At 36.4% G+C, this 12,375-nt stretch overlaps 1 protein-coding gene across 1 annotated transcript; it reads right to left on the bottom strand.

Annotated features, from left to right (window-relative positions):
* Positions 1-212: 212 nt before the first annotated feature.
* Positions 213-1,160, bottom strand: LOC125135839 (olfactory receptor 4F3/4F16/4F29-like). The gene has a single exon (XM_047796296.1). The coding sequence runs from the start codon at positions 1,149-1,151 to the stop codon at positions 213-215; it is 939 nt and encodes a 312-aa protein (XP_047652252.1). The 5' UTR covers positions 1,152-1,160.
* Between the last annotated feature and the right edge of the window lie 11,215 nt (positions 1,161-12,375).

Below are 12,375 nucleotides of genomic sequence, written 5' to 3'. Positions count from 1 at the left end.
TAAAATGACTATAATTACTACATATAAATGCAACCCAAAGTAAATAAGTTTTGAATTAAGTTTTATCTAAACCTTCATTCTTTTAGGTGGAAATAGCTTTCTTAAAAAGTGTGGTTAGCATTTACATTAACTGCTAATGCGCTAAAAAAGCTAATTCTAAACTTTAAGATACAGGTGATATGATGATCAGGATAAAGCCCTTATAAAATTACTTATGATATCTTTCTAAAAATCACTAATGGTCTGAAAGTTCTCTTCACTGCTGCCTTCATCTCCTCATTCTTGAATGTATAGATGACTGGATTTAAAAAAGGAGTGAGAACTGCATCAAAAATAGCAAGAAATTTATCCATTTGTGAATTTGGGTGTGGCCATGTATAGACAAACATGGTTGGACCAAAGAACAAAAGTACCACAGTGACGTGAGCTGACAAAGTGAAGAGAGCCTTGGATGAACCACCTGAGGAGTGTTTCCAAACCGTAAACAGGATGAAGATGTAGGAGATGAGGAGTGTGAAGAAGGAACCGACACAGATAAACCCACTATTGACAGTGACCATGAACTGCAGTCTGTAAGTATCCGTACAGGCCAGTCTGAGGAGCCGAGGAAGGTCACAGTAAAAGCTGTCCAATACATTAGGGCCACAGAAGGGTAAATTAACAACGAATGCTAACTGGAACAGTGAGTGGCTGACACCAAGGGCCCAGGCAGCAGCCAGAAACAAAAGGCACATTCGTGGGCTCATGATGGTCTGGTAGTGGAGAGGCTTACATATGGCAACATATCTGTCAAAGGCCATGGCGATGAGCAGCACCATCTCCACACCCCCAACAACATGGATGAAGAAGATCTGAGCAATGCAGCCTCCAAAGGAGATGACTTTACGCTTTCTGAAAAGGTCGTAGATCATCTTGGGTGAGGTGACAGAGCAGGCACCCAAGTCAGTGAAGGAGAGACCGGCCAGTAGGAAGTACATGGGGGAATGTAAGTGAGGATCAGTGGTCACAGAAAACACAATGAGGATGTTTCCAGTCATGCTTGCCAAATAGAGCACAGAGGAGAACACCAGGAGGAGAAGCTGGATCTCCCATGAATCAGAGAGTCCCAGAAACACAAACTCAGACACAACTGAGTGATTCCATCCATCCATTGGTCCAACCAAAAGGGCTGCTGCTAAAATAATAGAACTAAAAAAATGAGAAATAAATTGTGATTATAAGAGATATTAGTGGTATTAATTACAGGCACATCTTGATGACATTGTGGGTTTGGTGCAAACAGCTGCTGTAAAGTGACTATGACAAAATAACAAGACAAATTAATTTTTTGGTTTTCTAGTGCACATGAAAATTATGTTTACAGTATACTGTAGTCTATTAAGTGTGCAACAGCATTCTGTTGAAAAAGAAAAACAGTTAATAAAACTTAATTTTATTGCTAAAAAATGCTAACCATCATCTGAGCTTTCAGTGAGTCATAGTAATAATATTAAAAAAAATCACTGATTATAAACAACCATAAAAAATATTATAATAATTAAAGAGTTTCAAATGCTGTGATAGTTACAAAAATACAACATAGATATACTGAGTAAATGCTGTAGGGAAAATTGCATTGTCAGACTTGCCAATGCACTGTTGCCACAAGCCCTCAATTTGTGAAAAATGCAGTATCTGTGAATTACAATAAAGTGAAGCACAGTAATATGAGGTAGGCTTGTATTTATACTGCATTATTACATTACATATGACAACCACCTGATAATACAATTATTCACACTTACTAAATATTCATGATAATGGTGCTGCTGATGATGATGAAGACAGAAGCATAACTCAAGAGACCATATTATTCAACATTCATTTATGATAAAAACTATCAACAGTGAGCACAGAGGGAACATATCTCAACATAATAAAGGTCATCTATGACAAACCCACTGCTAACATAACAGTCAATGGTGAAAAGCTGAATGCTTCTCCTCTAAGATCAGGAACAAGACAAGGATACCTACTATTTTATTATTTATTCAACATAGTGTGGGAAATCCTAGCCACAGCAATCAGAAAAGAAAACAATAATTACAAAGAATCCAAATTGGAAGGAAAGAAGTAAACTGCCACTATTTGAAGGTGGCATGAAACGATATTAATGAAAATCTATAGGATCCATCAAAAATAATTAGAATAAATAGATTCAGTAATTTGAAGGATACAAAATCAGCAAATCTGTCACATTTCTATATAGTAATACCAAACTATCAAAAAGATAAATTTTTTAAAATAACACTTATAATTGCATCAAAAAGAATAAAATACCTAGGAATGAATTTAACCAAGAAATTGAGAAACCTTTATATTGAGAATTACATGGTACTCACATATACCAGGCACAAAACTAGCTTCAACAAATGTAAGAGTTTGAAATTATTTCAAGTAACTTCTCTGACCAAAATGGCATGAAACTAGAAATCAATCACAGGAAAAGAAATAAGAGAATCCTGACTACATGGAGACTAAACAACATGCTACTAAAAAAACCAATGGATCAAAGAAGAAATCAAAAAAATATCTCAAGACAAATGATAATGAAGACACAAGCATTCAAAATCTATGGGATGCTACAAAAGCAGTGCTTAGAGGGACATTCATGGTGATACAAGCCTTCCACAAAATAGAAGAAATATCTCAAATTGACAACTTAACCCATGATCTAAATGAATTATAAAAAGAAAAACAAACAGATCCTAAGGTCAGCAGAAGGAAGGAAATCATAAAGATTGGAGAGGAAATCAATAAAAAAAAAGAAAAAGAAAATCAATAAAACAAAGAGCTGGTTCCTTGAAAAGGTAAACAAAATTGAACAAACTTCTGGCCAAACTCACTCTCCTCAAGAAGAGGAGAGAAACAACCCCAATAAACAAAATAAGAAATGAAAAAGGAGAAATTTCAATGGATACTGCAAAAATACAAAAGACCATAAGAGAATACAATGAACAATATATGCCAACAAATCTGACAACCTAGAAGAAATGGACAACTTCCTAGAGACTTACACTCCACCAAAACTGGATCAAGAAGAAAGAGATCAACTGAACAGACTGATTACTAGAAATAAAAACTGAATATGAAACAAAAACATTTCCTATAAATAAAAGTCCAGGGCCAGACGGCTTCACAGGCAAATTCTACTAAACATACAGAGAAGAACTTATACCTATCCTCCTCTTAAACTTTTCCAAAAGGTTGAAGAAAAAGGAATACTTCCAATGACATTCTATAAAGCCACAATCACCCTAATACCAAAACCAGACAAAGATACCACCAAAAAAGAAAATTATAGGCCAATATGTCTGATGAATATAGATGCAAAAATTCTCAACAAAATTTTAGCCAACAATATATAAAAAAGATCATACACCATGACCAAGTAGAATTAATCCCAAGTTTATAAGGATGATTCAACATACGCAAATCAATCAATGTCACACACATTAACAAAAGAAAAGTCAAAAACCACATGATCATCTCAATAGATGCAGAAAAAGCAATTGACAAAATCTAACAGCCATTCATGATAAAAACTCTTACCAAAGGGGATATAGAGGGAACATACATTAACATAATTAAAACCAGCAGAATAGCAGGACACAAGATTAACATTCAAAAATCAGTCGTATTTCTGTATACTAACAATGAAATATTAGAAGAGGAATATAAAAATACAATACCTTCTAAAATCACACCCCAAAAATTAAATACCTAGGAATAAAACTGACCAACTGACCAAGGAGGTGAAAGACTTATATGCTGAGAACTATAAAACATTAATCAAGGAAATTAAAGAGGATTCAAAGAAATGGAAACATATTCCATGCTCCTGGGTTGGAAGAATTAAAATCATAAAAAATGGCCATACTACCCAAAGCAATCTACAGATTCAATGCAATCCCTATCTAATTACCCATGATATTTTTCACAGAACAAGAACAAACAATTCAAAAATTTATACAGAACCATAAAGACCCAGAATTGCCAAAGCAATCCTGAGAGAGAAAAAAACCAAGCAGGAGGTATAACTCTTCCAGACTTCAGGCAGCATTATAAAGCCACAGTGATCAAGACAGAGTTTTTGTACAAAAACAGACATACAGACCAATGGAACAGAATAGAGAATGCAGAAATAAAACCAGACACCTGTGGTCAATTAATCTTTTACAAAGGAGGCAAGAATATAAAGTGGGAAAAAGAGGCTTTTCAGCAAGTGGAACTGGGAAAACTGGACAGCCACATGTAAATCAATGAAACTGGAACACATCCTCACACCATGCACAAAAATAAACTCAAAATGGCTTACAGACTTAAACATAAGACAAGACACCAGAGTTCCCGTTGTGGCAGAGTGGTTAACGAATCTGACTAGGAACATGAGGCTGCAGGTTGAATCCCTGGCCTTGCTCAATGGGTTAAGGATCCCGCATTGCTATGAGCTGTGGTGTAGGTTGCAGACATGGCTCGGATCCTGCATTGCTGTGGCTCTGGCATAGGCCAGCAGCTACAGCTCTGATTGGACCCCTAGTCTGGGAACCTCCATAAGCCTCGGGAGTGGCCCTAGAAAAGACAAAAAAAATAAAAATTAAAAAAAAAGACAAGACACCATAAAACTCCTAGAAGTGAAAATAGGCAAAACGTTCACTGACATCAACCATACATGTTTTCTTATGTCTCCCAAGGAAAAAATAAATAAATAAATAAATAAATAAATAAACCAATGGGACTTTAACAAGCTTTTGCACAGCAAAGGAAAGGGTTTAAAAAAAAAAGGACAACCTATGGAAGGGGAGAAAATAGTTTCAAGTGATGCAACTGACAAGGGCTTAATCTCTAAAATATACAAACAACTGACCTACTCAACATCAAAAAAAAAAAAAAACCCATTGAAAAATAGGCAGAATACCTGAATAGACATTTCTCCAAAAAAAGATATATGGATGGCCAATGAGCACATGAAAAAATTGCTCCACATCACTAAATATTAGAGAAATGCAAATCAAAACTACTATGAAGTACCACCTCACCCTTGTCAAAATGGCCATCATTAACAAGTCAACAAAACAACAAATGATGGAGAGGGTGTGGAGAAAAGGGTATCCTCCTACACTCTCAGTGGAATTGTAAATTGGTACGACCACTATGGAAAACAGTATGGAGATACCTTAGAAACCTAAATAGAGAACTGCAGTATGAACCAGCAGTCCTACTCTTCACCACATGTCCAGACAAAGCTTTCATTGAAAAAGATACATGCTCTCCTATGTTCACTGTAGCACTATTCACAATAGTCAAGACATGGAAAACAATCTAAATGTTTATCGACAGATGAGTGGATTAAGAAGATGTGGTATAGAGACACAATGGAATGCTACTCAGCCATAAAACAGAACAAAAGAATGCCATTTGCAGCAACACGAGTGGAATTAGAGATTCTCCTACTAAGTGAAGTAAATCAGAAAGAGAAAGACAAATACCATATGATATCACGTCTATCTGGAATCTAATATACAGCACAAATGAATCTTTCCACAGAAAAGAAACTCATGGACATGGAGAACAGACTTGTGGTTGTCAGAGGGATGGAGAATTGAGTGGAATGGACCAATACTTTAGAGTTAATAGATGCAAACTTTGCATTTGGAGTGGATAAGCAATGAGATCCTACTGTACAGCACAGGGAACTATATCTAGTCAATTGTGATGGAACATGATGGAGGATAATGTGAGAAAAAGAGTGTGTGTGTGTGTGTGTGTGTGTGTGTGTGTGTGTGTGAGACTGGGTCACTTTGCTGTATAGCAGAAATTGACAGAACAGCAGCTACAGCTGATTGGACCCCTAGTCTGGGAACCTCCATAAGCCTCGGGAGTGGCCCTAGAAAAAATGGAAAAAATAAAAATCTTAAAATAAATAAATAAAGTATTCGATAATCTCTTTTATTGTAACCTGCTCTGATATTTGATATCATCGTGATTATTCTGTCTGAAATCCATGTAAGTAAGGTGTATCTCCAAGATCATTTGTCCTTTTAAGATTTGAGCCCATTTTGAAATGAAGAAAATGTTACTGGAGAGCACCAGAACTATCTCCTTGGCTTGATCACCTGCACCTAAAGGTGATACTAAAGAATTTGTGCCTTTAAAGTTTTGAGTATGTTTATGTGTTTGTGAGACGTCATGGGGAGAGTGGAGAATAATCCATTGCTCTGTGTCCAAATACCCACCATAAAGAATTTCCAGCAGAGGGTGAGCTCCTGTAGTTTCATTCCTTTAGAAGATGTTAGGATGCAGAATAGATTTAATGACATTCTTCTTCTTTTGCAGACACAACTCCAGATATTTGAAGAAGCTTTCAAAAAATATACATGTGAAATTAATGCTCTCATCTGTCCTAAAATATCCCTCTGCCCCCAAACTCACAGATGCTTTCACTGCGATCTTCCCCCAATTCTGGCTCAACATTACTGAGTTGAGTCTCTTCACAGTCAATTTAATCAAATGACTTTGCTGTCACTTCTACAGCCTACAGCCCATAGTCTCGAGATACACACTTTTTACAGGCGCAAGCTCTTCACTTATCAGAAATGTGTGGGCCTAGGCCAGGAAACAGGGAACAATACTGTTCTTTGTGGATGAGGACCTGTGGGATGAAATGTGTGTAAGAATGACCAAAGCATTGGAAAAAGAACCAGAAATATTCAGCAACTGATGAGAAAACATGAAGACTTCCATGTGGAGAAGCATAAGCACCAGTGGATTCACACCAATACTTTGATCTAAGAGATGGCCTGGTCCAGAGTGACCATTATTCAGATGAAAAAAATCTAAGATTCAGAAATATAAAATGAATTGCTCAGTTTATAGAACTGGGTACTAGAAACCTGGTCTCTGGATTCCTGATTCAGAAATTATAAGTCGTGTAGAATAATCTAAGAAAGATAAGGAAATAATAAAAATAAAAAATGTGATTCTCTAATTTAAAACTCACAGCAAATACCAACATTTAAACAAACAACCTATTACATGCACTAAATTATTTTTCATGACAACAGAAACTAAATACCAAAAGAGTGACCAATTAAATGTAAGAGGAAAACTATGTACAGAAATGAGATTATTCATTGCTGCCATACTTTGTGAGCTCATCCTTCTATTTTGGTGCTCATTTGGAAGGATACAACAACAGTAAAATATTTGAAAGAATATTACACACTATAATTATCTGCCTGTCTATGTTTTACTATCACACTATAATTTCTGCCTCTCTATGTTTTACTATCCTCTAAAGTCAATAAAAATTCTCTAGGGAGTTCCTCTCACGGCTCAGCAGTTAATGAATCCAGCTAGTATCCATGAGGATGTGGGTTCAACCCCTGACCTTGCTCAGTGGGTTAAGGAGGTGACCTGTGGTGTAGGTTGCAGATGTGGCTCAGATCCAGCATTGCTGTGGCTGTGGCTGTGGTATAGGCTGGCAGCTACAGCTCCAATCCGACCCCCAGCCTGGAAACCTCCACATGCTGTAGGTGTGGCCCTAAAAAAAAAAAAAACTCCATTATTTCATAAAGCCTTTCTTGACAGTTTCAGGCGATAAATGGTCTGAGATTTTTTTTCTAACTTCCGTAAGTCACAAACTCACTAATCCACTGGAAAGACATAAACTGCACATATAATAAGTAAAATATAAAGCAATATGCTTATTGCCATACAAACAGTAGAGAAAATTATTTGTTGAATGAGTTGGGGGGGACAATGAAAATTCAAAGGAAGGACCAGTATTATCTAATGAAGTTAAGAATTTCAGCAAGAGGAAGGAATGTGATCTGTCCTTTTATATATGAATGCTAAACACTTTCATCTGTAATCTGTGGAGTCTTTTGTTATTAACTGTAATGCTTTAAAACTTTCATTTGCATATCAGGTTTGAAATTTTATAACCATGTTGAAAAGTAAGTATATACTTCCAGAATGATAGTTTGGAGAATAAACCCTCCACACTTCAGAAGCTATGACTCCAATGCACTCTCTCTACACCATCTTTTCAAATAGATGCCACATGCAAAGAAAAATATCTCTCATCTCAAAATTGACAGCCACCACAACTAACAGCCTCTATCCAGGGGCATCCCATCCTAACAACACATCTTGCTTGGGATAAGAGGAACTTTTCTCTACATCTGACACTCAATCTCATGAAGCTTGGCAATATTCTGAGAGGTAGAAAGGAAAGGGGTCAAAGAAAGTAGTAATAACAAATGAAAACAGAGAAAGACACAAAGAAAGGGGAAATTAGAAGAAATATGCACTATAATAAAAGGAAGAGAGAGAGAAAAGGGGGAACATACAAGGACATACTGAGGGAGAAAACTCAGAAGAGTTCAGATAAAAGATCCAACCCCCACCTCTAATCAAAAGATTCAGTTTGAAAAGGCAAATTTCTTCAGTACCTGCCTAGCCAGGTTCACACAATTTCTGTGAATATCACACATAATAATGAATGTAAAGACTGTGTTTTACAATGCAATGCAAACATAAATCACAACTGCTACCCTGACTGAGAGGCTTACAGCAGAGCTATAAGTAGCTTGGATTTTGAAGTCTATCAGGGCTGTCTTCAAATCCAGACTCCACTACTCATTTGTAATGTGAGTATGGAAAAGTTACTCAACCTCTCCAAGTCTGTTCCCTCATTTGTAAAGGAGATAACAATATCTTCCCTGCAGGGTATGGTGGGAACTAGGTGATATGCTATGCCTAACAAATACCTAGTGCATACCTACCGTAATAGCAAGGGCACAGTAAGTGGTGCCTAAGAGACAACAAGGACTATTTGTAAGGTAATGTCCTTATATATGTAAGCATATATCCTCTGTAAGACATATAAGCTATATATCCCAGTTCTATGTTCCACATACTAAAAAATCTTTAATTCAGAATTTATTAATCTAAGATAATTAAGTGGAGTTGGTGTCGTTAGGTTTCCTGGTGTCCAGGCAGCTTGAAGGTCTTCATTAGGAATACTTTCCAAGAACAATCTTACTCCTAGGTGGAGACACAGGGCTCCACCTGTTCTGTGAGAAGTTTGTTCTCTGACAAATAGTAAATCAGTCTGTTACACTTCCCCAACACTCTTCTCCCTATAGCCAAAACCATGGATAAATTCTCATTAAAAACTACTACACCTCAGATAAAACTGAACATTTGCATATGAATGAGGGAGGGGATGCTTCATGGAATTTTCAAAGGATGTGTTTAACCAGATAAAAGTTCATATAAACTTGTTTAGGAAGAGAAAGCAAACCCACAAATGCCTGTCTCTCAGGAAATGAGAATTTTCCTCCCAAACTCTCATTTTTTTTCAAGATCCATTTAGCATACTTTAGTCATAGCTGTTGGCAACACAAGTGGAAAACACAAAGACAATTTACAAATGTCAAAAAATCAGTCACAGATGTAAATAGCAACTGAGGCCAATGTAGTCCTAGTTCTTTTATTCTTGTTCTAACATGGATTCTTATTTAATTATTTTATTAATGAAAATTTATTTATTGAATAGGTAGTCTGTGCTCGTTGCTTAGAAAGACAATGTCTAACTAACCTTTTAAATAAATCTAAAAGGCACAGTAAGATGAATGTTACAGACTTAGTAACACCCAAGTAAAGTAGGAGAAACCTACAGCTGTGGTGATCAGAAAAGACAAAGTGGAAAAGGTAGCATTGAGAAGAGCTTTTGTAATAGTAAATATTATACCATATACAGAGAGAGTTTGAAGAATTATTTCAAGAAGATGGTACAAAATGAGAAATGACAGGTAAATTTCAGGCACTCTGGGATAATGGTAAAGAATGAAGGTTGCCTGGAGAATGGAAATTGTTTAAGACAACAGTCAAAACTAAGACGAGGAAGTTGAGACTAGTTTTACTTGACCTCAGTCTCTAACTTGAGAAGGTTGAGTACAGTTAATAAATAAAGGGGTGCAAAGACTTAGGAGGAAGGAATCAATGATGAGATCCAAGTTTGAGGAAAATGATTTACTTGTTAGTGTGATAGATAAACTGGACAGAAGGGGGGGGAAGAGAAGTAACCCAATAAAAGAGACTGCTGTAATGGGATCTGATTTGAGAAAAATTTAATCTCATCAAAACCAACTCTATCCTTAGAAGATCAAAACCTTTGTTTTCTATAGAACTTCCATATGACCCCGCAATCCCACTCTTGGGCATCTATCCGGACAAAACTCTACTTAAAAGAGACACATGAACCCGCATGTTCATTGCAGCACTATTCACAATAGCCAAGACATGGAAACAACCCAAATGTCCATCGACAGAGGATTGGATTCGGAAGATGTGGTATATATACACAATGGAATACTACTCAGCCATAAAAAAGAATGACATAATGCCAATTGCAGCAACATGGATGGAGCTAGAGAATCTCATCCTGAGTGAAATGAGCCAGAAAGACAAAGACAAATACCATATGATATCACTTAGAACTGGAATCTAATATCCAGCACAAATGAACATCTCCTCAGAAAAGAAAATCATGGACTTGGAGAAGAGACTTGTGGCTACCTGATGGGAGGGGGAAGGAGTGGGAGGGATCGGGAGCTTGGGCTTATCAGACACAACTTAGAATAGATTTACAAGGAGATCCTGCTGAATAGCATTGAGAACTTTGTCTAGATACTCATGTTGCAACAGAAGAAAGGCTGGGGGAAAAATGTAATTGTAATGTATACATGTAAGGATAACCTGACCCCCTTGCTGTACAGTGGGAAAAAAAAAATAATAAATAATTAAAAAAAAAAAACCTTTGTTTTCTGATTTTCTTACTATTTTTACCCTCTCACCTACCTGTTTTGCCAAGGGAACTAAGAGATCTCCTAAAGATTCAAATATGATCTCCACAAAAAAATCAACCAGATCCTATTCAGGATCATTACACACACACACACATACACACGCACACACGCGCACACACACACACCTCTGTGTATAAACAATGTCAGTGTAAGAGTAGAAGCTAATTATGACCCTAGAGGGCAGTGACCAAGCGATGCTGCCAAGACTGAAATTACTTGGCCTGGGGAGTTATTGTCTATGATAATTTTGGTTTTTCCCAGTGTAGCCATGCAAAGAAGCTGTTCCTGAGGAAATAAATGGTTTGTAATTTTCTTATGATAAAGTGAACTTCTGCCATCTTCTAGAAGTAATTTAACTATTTATTTTATGGTGACCGAATATGCATTCCCCAGCAAAATTTAAAGTGATCATTTTCATTTTCAAATATTTTATATAATTTCAATAGTACATATTCATCTTAAGAACATGAAAAATACAGAAAAGTATTTTTAAAACCTTGAGAACAGAAGTTTTGAGCATTCCTCTAACATCACTAATTGTTAGAGAAATGCAAATCAACATTACAATGAGGTATCATCTCACACAGATCAGAATGGCCATCATCCCAAAGTCTACAAATAATATGGAGTTCCTGTTATGGCTTAGCAGTTAACGAATCCAGCTAGGAACCATGAGGTTGAGGGTTCGGTCCCTGGCCTCATTCAGTGGGTTAAGGATCCACGTTGCCGTGAGCTGTGATGTGAGCTGTGGCTCTGGCGTAGGCTGGCAGCTACAGGTCCGATTAGACTCCTAGCCTGGGAACCTCCATATGCCACGTGTGTGGCCCTAGAAAAGACAAAAAAAAATTATACAAATAATAAATATTGGAGAAGGCATTAAGAAAAGAGAACCCTCCTACTCTGTTGAGAATGTAAATTGGTAAAACCACTATGGAAAACAGTATGGAGGATCCTTAAAAAACTAAAAATAGAACTACCATATGATCCAGTAATCCCACTCTTGGGTATTTATCTGGAGAAAAACACAATTCAAAGAGATACATGCACCTCAGTGTTCACAAATATGTATGTATACACATACATAGACATGTACTGGAATATTACCCAGCCATAAAAATGAAATAATGCCATTTGTTTGAATATGGATGGACCTAAAGTTTATCATACTAAGTGAAGTAAGTAGGACAGAGAAAGACAAATATATATCACTTGTATGTACAATCTAAAAAACAATTTATTTATAAGATATAAATAGACTAACAGACTCACAGGAAACAAACACAGTTAAAAAAAGGAAGGAGTATGAATAAATTAAGAGTTTTGGATTACAATATACACAGTACTATATATAAAATATATAATCCAACAAGGACCTACTATATGGCACAGATAGCTATACTCAGTATCTTGAAATAACCTATAATGGAAGAGAATATAAAAAAATAATATATATAGTATG

The sequence above is a fragment of the Phacochoerus africanus genome, chromosome 9 (assembly GCF_016906955.1).
Source record: "Phacochoerus africanus isolate WHEZ1 chromosome 9, ROS_Pafr_v1, whole genome shotgun sequence".
NCBI lineage: Eukaryota > Metazoa > Chordata > Mammalia > Artiodactyla > Suidae > Phacochoerus > Phacochoerus africanus.
This window is presented reverse-complemented; position numbering and strand designations above follow the sequence as displayed.

What these genes read in the sequence shown, in the direction of transcription:
- LOC125135839 (XM_047796296.1), bottom strand. Translation starts at nt 1,151, where the DNA reads ATGGATGGATGGAATCACTCAGTTGTGTCTGAGTTTGTGTTTCTGGGA.